The sequence below is a fragment of the Myodes glareolus genome, chromosome 4 (assembly GCF_982192425.1).
Source record: "Myodes glareolus chromosome 4, mMyoGla1.1, whole genome shotgun sequence".
Lineage (NCBI taxonomy): Eukaryota > Metazoa > Chordata > Mammalia > Rodentia > Cricetidae > Myodes > Myodes glareolus.
This window is the reverse complement of record NC_142029.1, coordinates 104,914,132-104,929,490: the sequence shown is the minus strand read 5'-3', so window position 1 is coordinate 104,929,490 and position 15,359 is coordinate 104,914,132. Positions and strand designations below refer to the sequence as shown.

Sequence of the window (15,359 nt, the reverse complement as noted above, 5' to 3'; positions counted from 1 at the left end):
TATAAGAGCTAGTTCCAGGACAGGCTCCAAAGCTACAGAGAAACCCTGTCTTGAAAAACAAAAACAAAAAAGAAAACTAGGAAAAGAATCCCCCAGTGAGGGGCTGGAGGCATGGCTCAGTGGTGGAGCCCCTGTCTAGAATCCTCTAGTGAGGCCTGGGAGTGTGGCTGGGCAGTGTGCTTAAACAACGTGTACAAGATCTTGAGTTTTTGAGTTTTAGCTCCGGCATAGTAGGAGAGAGAATGGCGGACTTGTTAATCATCTATCATTGGCTTCGCTCTATCCAATTAGCTTACTTGTATTTTTCCTCATTACGTGCCTGCCCACATGCGCTGAGCCTGAATCACCACCACCTCTCCCCTGGATGGTTGCCAGCACCTTTGGCCTAGCTCTCCCTAATGCACTCCTGTCCCCTGCCAGGCCAAGCTGACCTAAGATGACAAGCACATGAATGCTGAGGTTTAACTTTGACCCTATCCACCTGCCCCTCCCGTGTTAACCAATGAGTTTATTTACAGACATGCTGAGGATGGGATCAGGGCTTTGCGTAGGCTCAGCCCACATTGTATCAGAGAGCTCCACCCTCTGCCCTACCTGCTTGCAATCCTTCCTTGTGGGGTGACCAACTAGGATCTTGTTTCTCATTCTTGCATGTGCGCATGTGTGGTATGCACACAGATGTTTGCGGGGGGAGTGCTTTTCTGTGGAGGCCTTAACTGCAGGTCCTGGGGGAGCTTCCTCCACGGATCTCCACCTTACTTTCCAGGCAGGGTCTCAGGGAACCTGGAGTTGTGGGGTTCAGCCAGGCAGCTGTGATTATAGGCCACCACCTGGGTGCAGAGTACCCAAAGTGAGATATTCCCCTCAAGTAGTTAAGTGCTTTTTCCACTGAACCAGCTCTCTCAAGGCCCTGTTTTTTGTTATTGTTTTGCTTGAAACCAAGATCTTGGGCTGGCAAAATGGCCAACAGGTAAAGATGATGCCCCACTCAGCCTGATGCCCACCGAGCCTGACCTGAGTGGATTCCCAGGACCCACATGAGGACTGACTCCTTCGGGTTGTCTTCTCACCTCTACCCTGGTGCTCTCCTTCCTTCCTCTCTCTTTTCCTCCCTCTCTCTTAAATGTAATAAAAATTAAAAGTCAAATTAAATGAAAAACGGGCTCTCTCAAGTTCGTTAGCCTGGAATTCCTTGGAATCCTTCTGCTTCAGACTTCCTGTTGCTGGGATTACAGGTGCAAGACGCCATATTCAGCTCAATGAGATTTTTTTTTAAGATGTAGGCTGTGGCTGGGCGGTGACAGCACAAGTCTTTAATCCCAGCACTCAGGAGGCAGAGGCAGGCGGGTCTCTGTGAGTTGAGGACAGCCTGGTCTACAGAGTGAGTTCCAAGACAGCCAGTGCTACATTGAGAAACCCTGTCTCAAAACACCAAACCAAACCAAACAAACAAAAATGTAGGCTGAGCACCACGTGCATGCAGTACCTGTGAAGGTCCCCTAGAACTGGAGCTAGGAATGGCTGCAAGCAACCTTGCAGGTGCTGGGAAATGAACTGGGTCCTCTGCAAGAGCAACAAGTGCTCTTAACTGCTGAATCATCTCTCGAGTCTAGTACTCAACTAGATTTTGACTGACCTAGATGAGTGGTGAGGGTGTCCAGGGCTGCTGAGTTTCCAGTATTCAAAATGAAAAACTCCCAGGCCTTGTAACCTGCACACATGGAAAACTGAAGTTATCAGATCATGAGTTCGGTGTCAGTCTGGACTTCACAGGCAAGTGGATCTCTGTGAGTCCCCAGATCTGGTTTTTTTTTTTAATTTTTAAAAAAATTTATTTATTTTTATTATGTATACAATATGTCTGTGTATATACCTGCAGGCCAGAAGAGGGCACCAAGCCTCATTACAGATGGTTGTGAGCCACCATGTGGTTGCTGGGAATTGAACTCAGGACCTTTGGAAGAGCAGGCGATGCTCTTAACCACTGAGCCATCTCTCCAGTCCCCCAGATCTGTTTTAAAAAACAAAAACAGAAGTGAGTCACTTGTAGTCACAAGCAGTCAGTAAAATGCTTGCTGCACAAGCAAGGGAACCTGAATTAGATCCCCAGTACCAAACTAAAAATCCAGGCATGGGCTGGGCAGTGGTGGTGCACACCTTTAATCCCAGCATTTGGGAGGGCAGAGGCAGGCAGATTTCTGAGCATTCGAGGCCAGCCTGGTCTACAGAATGAGGACAGCCAAGGCTGCATAGAGAAACCCTGTCAAGAAAGAAAGAAGAGAGGGAGGGAGGGGGGAGGGGAGAAGGGAGGGAGGGGAAAAGAAATAAAGAGAGAAAAGGGAGAAAGGAAGAGAGAGAGAGAGAGAGAGAGAGAGAGAGAGAGAAAGAGAGAAAAAGCATGCAAGAGAAGCTAAATGCTACTACCTTGGGGCGGAGGTTGTAGCTCGGAGGTAGAGAACATAGCGTGCAGCAGGCCCTGGGTTCAAGCTCCAGCACCACCCTCAAAACCCGCCCTTGGTTGATCCAGCTGCTAATGCAGGGTGTGCTGCCTGAGAGATGGCCAAAGTCCCATCCTCACAAATAACAACAGATGGTAAATGCACTTGATTCTGAGAATCCGGCAGCTTTAGAGTCAGGAAACTGAACCTGACAGTGGGGGCTGTAACCCTCTACAACAAAGATCACCCACTCAAGAGACAGGGGTGGCACCAGGGAGTTAATCGCCTCAGCTGTCTGGACCTTTCATTGCTGGTACGAAGACTTAGTTTCCCCTACCCAAACGCTGAGCAGAAGCACCAGGACGGAGCCAATGAGATGGTTTGTGGGTAAAGGGGCTGGCCACCAGCCTGATGACCTAAGATTGACACCTAGAACTGACTCCTGTATGCTCTCCTTTGACAGTCATACAAGTGTCACGGTGGGCTTGCTCCCCCAATGTATAAATCAATGTAACTGAAGTAATAAAAAGGGAAGATATATCAGAAGTGCTAAAAGGACTACCTAGCGACATCTACAACATTCCTCAAGGCTACACACGCAAACCAAAAGTATGCTAGCAGGCTTCCTTGCAGCTATCCAAATCCTCCTTCCTTCTCTCTCTATATGTGTGTGCATGTGTGCTTTTCTGAGTTTGTTTGCACCACAAGCTTGCAGATGCTCATCCAGGCCAAAAGGATCAGATTCCCTAGGACTTGAGTCACAGGTTCTCGTGAATTAAACAGGTGCTTGGAACTAAACCTGGGTCCTCTGCAAGAATGGTCTCTCTCGCTCTCTGTCTCTCTCTGTCTCTGTCTCCTACTCCCTCCCTCTCCCTCTCCCCTTTCCCCTCCTCTCCATGGTCTTTCACTGAACCTGGAATTTACCATTTCACCCAGGCTGGCAGGCTATTGTCTCTGCCCCCAGTGCTAGAGTCACAGGCATGCAGCTAGACCTGGTTCTCACATGGGTGCTGGAGATTCATTCATGTCCTATTGCTTGCTTACCGCAACCCCTCACTGTTAGGTTTCTTTCTCTCTTTTTTCTTTTTGTTTTCTCTCAGTGAGGACCAGGCTGGCCTCAAAGATCCACCTGCCTCTACCTCCCAAATGCTGGGATTAAATGTGTGCACCAAGAATAAATAAATAAATAAATAAATAGCCAAGCATTGGTAGCTTTCACACCTTTAATCCCAGCACTCAGGAGGTAGAGGCAGGTGGATCTTTGTGAGTTTGAGGTCAGCCAGGTCTTCAGAGTGAGTTCCAGGACAGCCAGGACAACACAGAGAAACCCTGTCTCAAACAAAACAAACGATGGTGTAAGGGCTCTACTACTGAGCTTCATTTCCTGCTTTCTGAGAGACTTTCAAAAGGTCACATATGGCCACATGTTTGTCTGCATGTGTGCATTTGTGTGCAAGTGCCTCAAAGATAGCAGAGGCATCAAAGCCTGCTCTTGTTTTGAATCAGTTCTGGTCCTTGGGAAGAACCGCTGAGCCACCTCTGCAATCTAGTGTATACAACATATGTCATTTGTTTGTTGTCTGGAGAGATGGCTCAGTGGTTAAGGACACTGACTGCTCTTCCTGAGGTCCACAGTTCAAGTCCCTCATAGCTGTCTGTAACTCCAAGATCTGACACCCTCACACAGACATACATGCAGGCAAAATACCGATGCACATAAAGTAAAAATAAATAAATTATTTTAAAAAAATATTACCAGCTGATTAGGGCTGAAGAGGTGGCTTATCAGTTAAGAGCACTGGCTGTTCTTCCAGAGGACCTGGGTTCAATTCCCAGCCCCTACATGGTAGTTCACAACTGTAACTCCAATACCCATGGCTAAAACACCAAAGCAGATAAAATAAAAAACAAATTAAAAAGAAAAAAGAAGCAAACAAAAAATATTACCAGTTGGGCACAATGGAGCACACCTTTAATCCCAACACACAGAAGGCAAAGGCAAGTGGATCTCTGTGAGTTCGAGGCCAGTCTGGTCTACAGAGTGAGTTCCAGGACTGCCAGGGCTGCTACACAGAGAAACTCTGTCTTGAAAAACAAAAATAAATAAAATAAGTAAAAGTATTAACAGGAGTGCATGCTTTTAGTTCCAGCACTTGGGAGGCAGAAGCAGGTGGATCTCTGAGATATAGCTAGTTTTAGGGCAGCCAGGGCCACACGGGGAAACACTGTCTTGAAAAATCAAGTGTGTGTGTATGTGTGTGTGTATAAAATATAATTAATACTATTATTTTTGAGATAAAGTCTCGTGTAGGTCAGGCTGGCCTTGAGTTGGCTATACGCTCACACGACTCTGAACCCAACCCTCCTGCTGCTGTGAACACAAGTGTGGGTTAGCAGGGTTTATATGTGCTAGGGATGGTACCCAGGACTTCATGCATGCTACATTAACTATCCACTGAGCCACACTCGAGGTCCCAGAAATCTTTATTTTGCTGCTTGGGTACAAAAAGGACAAGCAGGAACCAGGTTTGATGGTATACAACTGTAATCCCAGCTCTCAGGAGGCTGAGGAGGAGGGAAGGTCAGGTGTGCAGGATCTGAACTGAAGGTCATCCTGGGCTACACGAGACCATGTCTCAAAGTCAAGTAAAACACAGGAGGCCCCAGGGGAAGTGGCACAAAGTTAGGTCATTGGCTTCTAATGCACCTAAAACTGACAGACGGCTGTGTGGCCCACGAGGGTGCAAGATGCCCCATATGAGCAGAGTGCACAATGGTACGCGGAGAAAACAGACAGGTTTCAAATGCCAGCCCCGATCAAGATCCGAGTGTATTTCAATAGAAGAACTGTCTCTCCCTGAGGGATTCCAACCGCCCTCTGAGGACCTATGTACAAGACACTGCTAAATCCGTTTTTAATTTCCATGGGAAAGTTAAAGGGTTCTTAACACAGGGCGTAGAGGCCCAGTGTTCTCTGTGCAGGCTTGTCCCTGGGGATGGCAGCTTCTGAGAAGCCTCAGCCTCTTGGCCTCACCTGGCCCCTTCTTCCCCTTGTCCCGTAGATTTGATCACCAAGTTGTAGGGACCAAAGAAAACACGTATGACCCCTGTTTTTCCTGTTCCCCCCCAAAGGAATCTGAGTGCTGGCGGCCTCATCCCCAGCCAGAGAGTATAGGGGCCTCTCACTTGTGAGGGTGCCCCTTCCATACCACACCGCAGGCAGACGTCCTGGATGCTCCAGGGGCTGTGACAAACGGGCATATGGATTTAGTTCTGGTCTTCCACAATGTCATTTCCACAGCATCCCAGCCGCCCTTCCTGGAGAGGGATGCTTTCTTCTGCTGCCTCCTGTCCCTGTGTTCTGTTTGTGGGTTTGTTTGGTTTTCCTCTTTCTTTTTCCTTCCTTCCTTCCTTCCTTCCTTTCTTCCTTTCTTTTTGTACAAAGACAGCGGTGGTCTATATGGACTGTTTTTCTTACTTGTCAGTGTTCAGGTAACCCAAGTGCTTCAGCAGGTACAGTTCTGTTGATCAATTTGCTTCCGACAGGGTTCCATGGTGACGGCAACACCCACCCCACTGCGGCCAGATGTCATACGTGTCACCTCGCTCCAGGTGTCAGTGTCTGGGTCATAGCATTCCACACTGTCCAGAAACGTGTGGCCATCATAGCCTCCTGTAGAGAGAATGAAGATGGTCACCTCCCTCAGAGGACTCGATCTAACTTCCATGAAAAGACAACAGAAAACAGGAAGGGGAAGCCACCCGTTTGTAACACATGGGGATGAGGTGGAATGAAGCCCAGTGATAGAACCCTTGCCTAGACTTCCCAGTGAAGCAGGGTGGAGGCGTTGGGGGTGTAGGGGAGTAGGGAGTGGCTGAGTTACAGAACACTTGTCAAGCATTCAGGTGTTCCTCAGGTTCCATCCTCAGCACCAAATCTTAAGAAGAGATATGGACAGAAGAGTCTTTTCCACCCTCGCCCACTTCTTAGCCCTCACCAAGGACATAGATTCTGCCCTGGTGCACAGTAATCCCCAGTGCACTCCGTCGGTGCTTCATGGGGGCTACAAAAGTCCAGGTCTCTGTCTCCACGTTGTAGCGCTCCACGCTGTTCAGCTGGTCCTGCCCGTCGTAGCCCCCCGCCGCATAGATGCAGTTGTGTAGCACACAGACCCCTAAACAAAAGCACACAGCGGAGAGTCACTCTGAGGTCTGGTTTAAGGGGGCCCTCAGGAGCCACCTTCCTCCCTCCATCACTCTTTTCAGGAGGAACCCCTTAGAAATCAAGCTGGAATTTGGTGTGGAGGAGCAGGCCTGCCGTCCCAGTGCTGGACAGGCTGGAGGATCATGAGTTCAAAGTCGTCCTCAGCTACATAACGATTCTGAGGACTGTTACAAAAGCAGTGGCGGGCTGCATTCCCGCCAGGATTCCGGATCCATGGCTAGTTTACACTCGAAATAATTACTCAGAAACTGTATTCTTTTAAACACTGCCTGGCCCATTACCTCCAGCCTCTTATTGGCTAACTCTCACATATTGATTCAACCCATTTCTAATAATCTGTATCTCACCACGAGGTCATGGCTTACCGGGAAAGATTCAGCATGTCTGACCTGGCAGCTTCATGGCGAGTGGCTCTCTGTCTCTGCTTTCATTCTCCCACAATTCTGTTCTGTCTTCCCTGCCTACCTATGTTCTGACCTATCAGGCCAAGCAGTTTTCTTTATTAATTAACCAATGAAAGCAACAGATAGATAGAAGACCCACCTACATCAGAGGACAGACTGTTTGATCCTGACTCAAACAAAACAAAAACAAAACAAGAAGGAAGAGAGAAGGGCAGAGGAAGGAAGCCTCTTCCAAGACTGGGCTGGGTGGGGTCTTTCCAACACACCCACTCACCTGCCCCACTTCGGATGGTATTCATTGGTGTGATCATCCGCCACTCATTCCTCTCGGGATAGTAGCACTCTGCTGAGTTGAGCCGGTTGGTCCCGTCAAAGCCCCCCACTGCATACAGCAGGCGGTTGAGCACGGCCACTCCCACGCCTATCCTCCGTGTCAACATTGGTGCCACTAAGTGCCACTCATCCCGATCTGGCTCATATCTGCAAAGGACACGATCCCACCATGGTCACCCCAGGAACTACAGCTGGCCTCCTTACAATAAGCCCCTACTACCACTTTTTTTTTTTTTACTCTATTTTAGAGCTAGGGTCTTGCTGTGTAGTCCATGCTAGCCCAGAATTCCAGATCCTCCTGCTTCAACCTCCCCAGAGCTGGGGTGACAGGCAGGCAGCACCTGCTGGCTGATGCTTTATTTCTCTCAAGGGAGGGTGTTAGCAGCTCCATTTCCAGAGGAAGAAACTGAGGCTCACAGCCATCAGCTACGGAAGTGACAGCCAGGTCCTGTCCCCTTAGCAAGTTTTCCCTTTGTGCTGCATCGCCTGTGTGGGCTTCACCTCATCGGAGCTCAGGACCTCACATCATGAGGTTTGCATCAGAAATGCGGGGTAGAACATTCAGGATCACTAAGTGACATCAGTGCATGTGTCCAACTCCAGAATCCAAGAAAGCCTGACAACTAGGCTACTGCTCAGACAGTACTCCTCCAAGCAACATGATCAGAGATGGGGTGAACACGTCCGGTTGGCCCGGCAGCATCCAGTCCATACCTGTGTTCCTGGAGTTATTAATAGTGTCCCTGTCCTTCTTGAAAGCGCCCCACTCAAGGTGACACATCGCCCCACCATCCTATTCACAGACCATACACATTAGAGGCCCCTAGGGCATAGGTTTAAAATTCCATTTGCAGGTTGGGGGTAGGGTTAGCTCAGGGGTAGAGGGCTGGCCTAGCATGCACAAGTCCCTAAATTCTATTCCCAGAACCATGAGTATTTTTCAGTTTTTCTCATCTTCCTACCTTGCTCCAAGTCCTAAATGTGTGGGGGATAGTTGTCTGTCTGGAGACAGGGTCTCTTATATTTCAGGTTGGCCCAGAATTTGCCATACAGCCAAAGATAACTCTGAATTCCTGACTCTCCTGTCTCCACCTCTCAAGCGCTGGGATGACGGGCATTATGGCTTATGTGGTGCTAGGCAAAAGCTCCGCCAGTCACATCCCTGGCTCTTTTCTTTCTTCCTTTTTCTCTTGGTAGTATTGGGGTTAGAACCTAAAACTGGGTGCAAGCCAGGGACCAGAGCTCTACCACTGAACTACATCCCAGGTCAGATGATACATTTTAACGTAATTACACACAATTAGCATAACATATTTCACATATTGTGGTAATTCCCATAGTCCCCAGCGTGCTAATGATTCCTATAGGTTTGGGACAGCCCCTCCAGTATTTCCCGAGTCTGGACACTGAGGATGAACATGCCATCTGCTCAGCCTCCTCTGGGGGTGGGAAGAACAGGTGCCCTCCCTTTGGGACCCCGTGCTCACCTCTCCACGCTGCTGTGGTGGATGCAGCCGTGGGACCCCCCGACTGCGTAGATGTGGCCGTCTATGACCCCCACCCCGATCCGGTTGCGTGGCACGCTCATAGAGGCACAGGGCGACCACTGGTTGGTCATGGGGTTGTAGCAGTCCAGGGCGCTGGAGTCGGTGTTGCCATCGGGTGAGTTGTTGCGGCCGCCCACAGCATAGAGCAGCCCGCCCACCACGCAGCCAGCCAGCCCGCTGCGTGGCACCTGCAGATCGGCCAGGCGAAGCCAGGAGCTGTCGCTTGGGTTGTAGGCCTCCAGGTAGCTGAGCGACTGTCGGAAGTAGCCGCCCGCTGTGTAAATGAGGCGGCCCACCTTGGGCGCGCGGCAGGGCACGGATTGCGTGGGCTTGTGTAGTGTGAGCTCCTGGAAGATCTGCACCAGGTAGTCCTTGCAGCGCGAGTCAGCCTGCAGGATCTCGCACTTCTGCAGCTGCGTCTGCAGGAAGTGTGGCGTGAGCGCGTGGCAGCGCACGGCCCGCAGCAGTGCCTGCACGTAGAAGCGCCGCTGAGAGCAGTCGTACTTGACCCAGTTGATGCACGCGTGGAACACCTCCGACTCGCAGCGCACATTCAGATCATCGCGGCTGATGAGCGTGGCCAGCTGGCAATGTGATAGGTTGAAGAACTCCTCCTGCTTGGCCACCTGCAGGGAGCGCAGGTGAGAGGCTGCGCTCTGGGAAGCCCTCCAGGCTGAGCAACCTCACAAAGGGCACAGGGCACACAGTGGGGTCTCTTTAAGCATCTGTATTGTTTGATTTGGGTTTTAACTTTTAAAAAATGTATAGCTAGGCATAGTGGTATACGCCTGTAATTCCCCCATCACTCAGGAGGCAGAAGCAAGAGAATGTGAATTCAAGGCCAGCCTGGGCTATGTAGCCAGTTCCAGACCAGCCAAGAAAACACTGTAAGATCCTGTTTCAAAAATAAATAATTGAATCTAGTCTGGCCTTTAATCCCAGCACTCGGAAGGGAGAGGCAGAAGAATGTCTGTGAGTTCCAAGCCAGCCTGGTCTACAAAATAAGACCTGCTCTCAAAACATATTTTTAATTACATTTGTTTATTGGTTTATTGAGTATGTGTGTGGAGCATGCCACAGTTCATGTCTTGTGGATAGTTTCTCGCCTTCCCCCATGTGGGTCCCTGGGAATTGGTCTTCAGGCTTGGCAGTGAGAGCCTTTACCAGCTCAGAAAGGGACTGGGTTTGTTTGCTTGGTTGAATGGATAGTTTTTGAGGACTTCACTTCAACCCCCAGGACTCATATTATGGAAGAAGAGGATCAACTTCTGCAAGTTGTCTTCTGACCTCCACATGAACTGTGGCACATGTATGCCCCCCTAAATAAACACAATAAAAACCTTAAATTAATAAGAAAAAATATAGGCGGTTAGTGTGGGTGGTACACGCCTTTAATCCCAGCACTCGGGAGGCAGAGGCAGGGAGATCTCAGTGAATTCAAGGCCAGCATGTTATGCCTGTTTTGACCACCACCCATTTTGTGAGGTCAGGTGTGGAACTGCCCACCTGAGGGTGACATATGCGTATTCAAAAAGGTTTTAGAGCATTTCAGACTTGGGATCTGGGGACTGGTGATGCTCAGAATGCACTGTCATGCCCAGGGCACGGCCTCTCTGGTCACTGCCACCTGTGCTGCTGACTGTGACGTTTGCCAGGGACTTTCCTCTTACCTTCCCTTGAAGACTTCCTGCACTGAGAAATGAAAACGAAAGCAGTAACATTACGTGAGACCAAGAAAGACCAAGCAAGGCTGCAGCGTGAAGTTGCTGGAGACATGTTGACTGGTTGTTCAAATGGAATCTCTCTCTCTCTCTCTCTCTCTTTCTCTCTCTCTCTCTCTCTCTCTCTCTCTCTCTCTCTCTCTCTCAAGGTAAGGTCTCACTGTGTGGCCCAGAGTGGCCTACAACTCTCAGTGATCCACCAGCCTCTGTCTCCAGAGTGCTGGGATTAAAAGCATTGGCCATCACATCTGTCTTCTTCCAGCTTCTGACCCCAGAGAAAGCAGGCTGCTGACACACTGTGAGAACTTATCTTCCCTGTTCTTAGGGTCTCCCAGATTAGGGGCTCATAACCTGAGTTTTCAGTCCAGCAATATGGCTTTGTAGGTAAGGGCACTTTCTGCCAAGCCCTATGACCAGAGCTAACCCTAGAAGCATATATAAAGTAGAGAGGACCAGTTCCTGCCAGTTGTCCTCCGACTTCCACACAAGACCAGCCTGTCCATGTGTACAAGCACACATGTCAATAAATGTACAAAAAGTTAATTTTTACTTTATCAGGGTATGGTGGCACGTGCCTCATGATCTCAGCACTCAGAATATGACAGCAAGAACAGGAGTTAAAAAACAGCATCAGACTGGGCAGTGGAGGTGCATGCCTTTAATCCCAGCACTTGGGAAGCAGAAGCAGGTGGATCTCTGTGAGTTTGAGGCCACCCTGGTCTACAGAGCAAGTTTCAGGACAACCAGGTCTACCTGTCTCCAAAGAGAGACATTGTCTCAAGAAAAAACAAACAGACAAACAAACAAAAACCCCCAAAACAAAAATCAAAACAAAACAAAAAACAAAACCAACAGTACACCTAAAGAAGACTAATTAAAAAAATGAAGTCCTGGAGCTGTGGCTCCGCGGGCAGACTGCTCACAAAGCCTGGCTTCCACTTCAGTCAACTGTGAGCGTGAATGTCTGTAATCCCAGGACTGAGGAAACTGAGACAGGTGAGACAGCTACATAACCAGATTAGGCCAGCCTGAGCTACATGAGCCCCTCTGCGGGGACAGGAGGAAGGAAAAAGAAAACACCAAGAAGCTTTCCAACAGACTTGAATGACTTCCAATTTCAAGGGGGGTGGGGTGGCTAATGATGGCCTGTCCCACTCCTTGCGACAACTGAGCCCTAGCCGTCACTCACCTCCCCGAAGTGCATGTAGATATACTCCCGGGCACGCTGGTGAAGTTCAGTGCAGCCAATCTGCTCAGCGAAATTGGCGATGCCAATGGCGTTGCTGGGGTCCAGCTGCTGCACGAGGAAGTCGCTGCAGGCTCGCACCACGCTGTCAAACTGATACATGACCGCCCCGTTCATCACATGCAGCACGCACTTCTCGCCCACGGAGATGGAGGCCGTGTAGGCAAACTCAATGAGTCGCTCCATGACCTTAGGGTGGATGCCTTCAATGGACACCACCTCCATGCCCTGCTCCCGAAGCCCATTGGTGAACATGGCCTTAAAGACCGGGCTGGAGGAGGCCAGCACCACCTTGTGAGCCATGAACTGGGCAGCTGGGGTGTCCTCGTATTTGACCTGCAGCGTCACGTCACAGAGCTGCTGGCTCAACCGAAGCTCGTTCATGATGCCAAAAGCCTGCTTGGTGTGGTCCTCTAGCGTGTAGCTGAAGGTGCGGTTGCCGTCCAGGGAGGGCATCACCTCGGCCTTGCACTCTGTGGATGCGTACATCACCGCGTCCCCTGACCCCTCGGGGCACTTTGACCCTAGAGGCAGGAACTGGCTGCTGCGGGGAGCCCCGCTAGGCCTGGGTTCTGGCTGCATGGGGTTCCTGGTGACAAGGTACAGTTCCACCACTAGCAGTTAGGGGCCTGGAAGGAGGGAAAAGGACAGGGCTGGGAACAGCAAAGTTAGACCCTGCAATGCTTCCTTTTTCTTTTTTTTTTTGATCCTTTCTTTTTATTGATCCTTCTTTGTGCTGGGATTACGGTGTGTGCTACGGTGCCCATCCAGGCTTCCTTTTTGAAAAAGTAAGCAATGGTTTCTAGAGCAGTTTGCCAAGTCAAGTAAATTGGACACACCCGGCTCCATTCAAACTAAGTTCTCCCCCAACTCGCTAGCCTGAAGGCCCGGCTAAGAAACGGGCCACATCATGCCCCTTTCTGCTCAGAATCGTCCAACACCTTTCACCAAGCCCAAGAGTGGAAACCCACCTCTGGCCTGCCAAGTCCCATGTAGTCAGCCCCTTTCCAACCTCTTCACTCCTCTGTCCCAGCCTTCCTGCCCTTCCTTTCCTCCAACAAGTCAAACTCCTTTCTTCAACACCTCACCAAAATTTAGAGAGCCTGCCAAGTATGTACTAGACACTGTTCTGAGCTCCAGGGACACAGCAGGAAGACAGAGAAGGCCTGAAAATACAACAAAGTGTGTAGAGGAAACACGAAGTGCCCAAGTTCTGGGACAGAGTGGAGCATCAGGACCGCCCACGGTGGGCAGCAGGGATTGAGGAGACCCTTTGGAGACCTGGGGCCAGGGGCCGTGGAGAAAGGGTCTGCAGCTGGCTCCCCAGATTCTGGGGCTCAGCCTGGAGTCGCACCCCGCCCCCCGTGTTGTGTCTATTAGAGCACCGTGGGGGGGGGGGGCGAAAAATGCTCCCAGGGCCCCAGTAAGTGAGGGACTGTCACGCGTGACCACACTCTGCTGGAGCTCAGGCCTGGCATTATGCAGGGGGCTGTGCAGCGGCGACCCGGTGCCTGGCGCCTGCTAGAGCGGCCACCCAGTCGCTCGGAGGCGCAGCCCAGACGCCTGGAGAGCCCGCAGGGCCTGGTCCGGGGCCCGGCCCGGTGCGGCGCACTCACCCCGCCATGGCCGCGCTCCGCCTCCGCCTCCGCCGCGCGGGTCACGGTGACTAAGCACAGCGCGCCACCCTGTCACAATAAGAGTCCCGGGGCGCCGGCCGCGGGCGACCCCTACCCTCCACTCGCCGGCCGCGGCCGCCACCCTGCGCGGGCGGACGGGCTCGGCGACCAGGGTGCGCACTTGGGGGGGGACACGCGCTCCCACCACCACCACGTGCACGGCCCCACGCGCGACCGCGGACGGCACTCGGAGCTGACTCCCCACCGCATCTCCGCGGGCGATCGCTCACCTCCGTCCCACCCCCCGGGTGTCTCTGTTGGTGCCACGCGTCCAATCCGCGCCGCCGGGCCGCCACGCGCCACGCTTCCGGGAGGAGCCGAGGGGGACCCGGGGGGCCTTGGATCTGGGGCAGCAGTGCTGCGGGGTCGCGGGCGGCACGCGTGGGAGGAGCGGGAGGGCGGAAACGAACGGCGGGCACACAGAGGCGGTTCCAGCCCTTCCTGCAGGTGCCGGGCGGAGGGAGCAGGGCGTGGGTCTGGGCGGCCCTAGGAGCCTGCCTCCGGGTTAGGCTGTCTGTACTCCTGCACCCTCGGACCCTCCCACACCCCACACGGTCCAGCTAGCCCCATCAGCCTGGTTGAGATATACAAATATTATATAGCTATAATATATATTCTTTTAAAATAACTTTTTAATGTTATTATTTCAATTTGTAATTTGTGTGTATGGGTGTATGGGTGTTTTGCCTGTGTGTATGTCTGCACAACGTGCGCGTGCAGTGCCTTCTGAAGTCACAGGTGATTGTGGGCCACCATGGAACTCTGGTCCTCTGCAAGAGCAGCAAGTACTCCTAAATGATGTGAGCCATCTCTCCAGTATATAACTTAATTTTTTTCATTTATTAATTTTATGTATGAGTGTTTTGCCTGCATGTATGTATGTTTGTATGTACACCACATGAATGCTTGGTGCCCACGGAGGTTGGGAATCCTTGGAACTGGGGATACAGATAGTTGTGAGCTTGCGGGAGCTGGAAATCAAACCTGAGTCATCTCTAAGAGCAACCAGTGCTCTTAACTACTGAGGCGTCACTCCAGCCCTGTAGCTTCTTTTTGAGGCAGGGCCTTATTGTATATCCCTGGCCGGCCTTGAACTCACAGAGTCCCTTCTACCTCTGCCTCCTGCGGAAACCCGTCCCCAGCTTGCCCTCTGTGGGGGACCTGGACAGAACTCATGCTGTGTAAAGCTGGGCAAGCAAGCACCTCCACCTGCTGAGCCCCCCCCCCCTCTCTCAGAGGTGCGGTGTTCTCTGAGGGCATTTGAATACCCAGATCTGCCTCTGTGTTTCTCACAAACTCTTGATATTTTTATAGTAATAGATACTTATGGCATTTATGATGGAAAGTTATTTCCTGAACTGTCAAGATGACTCGGTGGGTAAAGATGCTTTTGCCAATCCTGGCAACTTGAGTTCCATCCCTGGCATCCAGATGGTAGAAGGAGAAAACCAACTCCTACAAGTTGGCCTCTGACCTTCATATACACCCATAAAAATTAATCTTGAACAATAAAGGTGTTTCTTATTGGTGTTTGGCATGGGTTGTTGGGTCCTGGAACTAGAATTATAGACAATTGCAAGCTGCCATGTGGGTGCTGGGAATTGTACCTGGGTCCTCTTAACCCTTGAGCCATCTCTCCAGCCCCCAACTGTACTTATTTATGCTTGAGACTGTGTAGCCCAGGCTGGCTTTGAACTCAGAGTGAGTCTCCTACCTCAGCCTCACAAGTACTGGGGTTTTAATACAGCCACCATGATTAACTATATACT

At 51.0% G+C, this 15,359-nt stretch overlaps 1 protein-coding gene across 4 annotated transcripts; it reads right to left on the bottom strand.

Moving 5' to 3' along the window:
- Positions 1–1,800: 1,800 nt before the first annotated feature.
- Positions 1,801–14,027, bottom strand: Keap1 (kelch like ECH associated protein 1). 4 transcript variants are annotated; one of them, XR_015737746.1, is made up of 8 exons: positions 13,821–14,027; positions 11,858–12,543; positions 8,888–9,573; positions 7,342–7,547; positions 6,437–6,613; positions 5,917–6,111; positions 4,195–4,316; positions 1,801–2,011 (listed from the first exon to the last, which is right to left on the bottom strand). XR_015737746.1 is itself a non-coding variant. In XM_087905812.1 (7 exons), the coding sequence occupies exons 2-6, from the start codon at positions 12,494–12,496 to the stop codon at positions 5,945–5,947; spliced, it is 1,875 nt and encodes a 624-aa protein (XP_087761938.1). In that variant the 5' UTR covers positions 12,497–12,543; positions 13,821–14,027; the 3' UTR covers positions 1,801–2,011; positions 5,917–5,944. The 4 variants fall into 4 exon arrangements, 3 of the variants coding, with proteins under 3 accessions (XP_087761938.1, XP_048302422.1, XP_087761937.1); XM_087905812.1 differs by lacking the exon at positions 4,195–4,316; XM_048446465.3 differs by lacking the exons at positions 1,801–2,011; positions 4,195–4,316 and having other exon boundaries at positions 4,905–6,111; positions 13,821–14,026.
- Positions 14,028–15,359: the final 1,332 nt, after the last annotated feature.

Bases quoted from the DNA above. Each gene is read 5' to 3' on its own strand.
- Keap1 (XM_087905812.1), bottom strand. From the start codon at position 12,496: ATGCAGCCAGAACCCAGGCCTAGCGGGGCTCCCCGCAGCAGCCAGTTC. The intron at 9,574-11,857 runs GTGAGTGACGGC...CGCTCCCTGCAG, and splicing joins TCTACATGCACTTCGGGGAG to GTGGCCAAGCAGGAGGAGTT. The intron at 6,112-6,436 runs GTGAGGGCTAAG...TTCTCTCTACAG, and splicing joins GGGCAGAATCTATGTCCTTG to GAGGCTATGATGGCCACACG.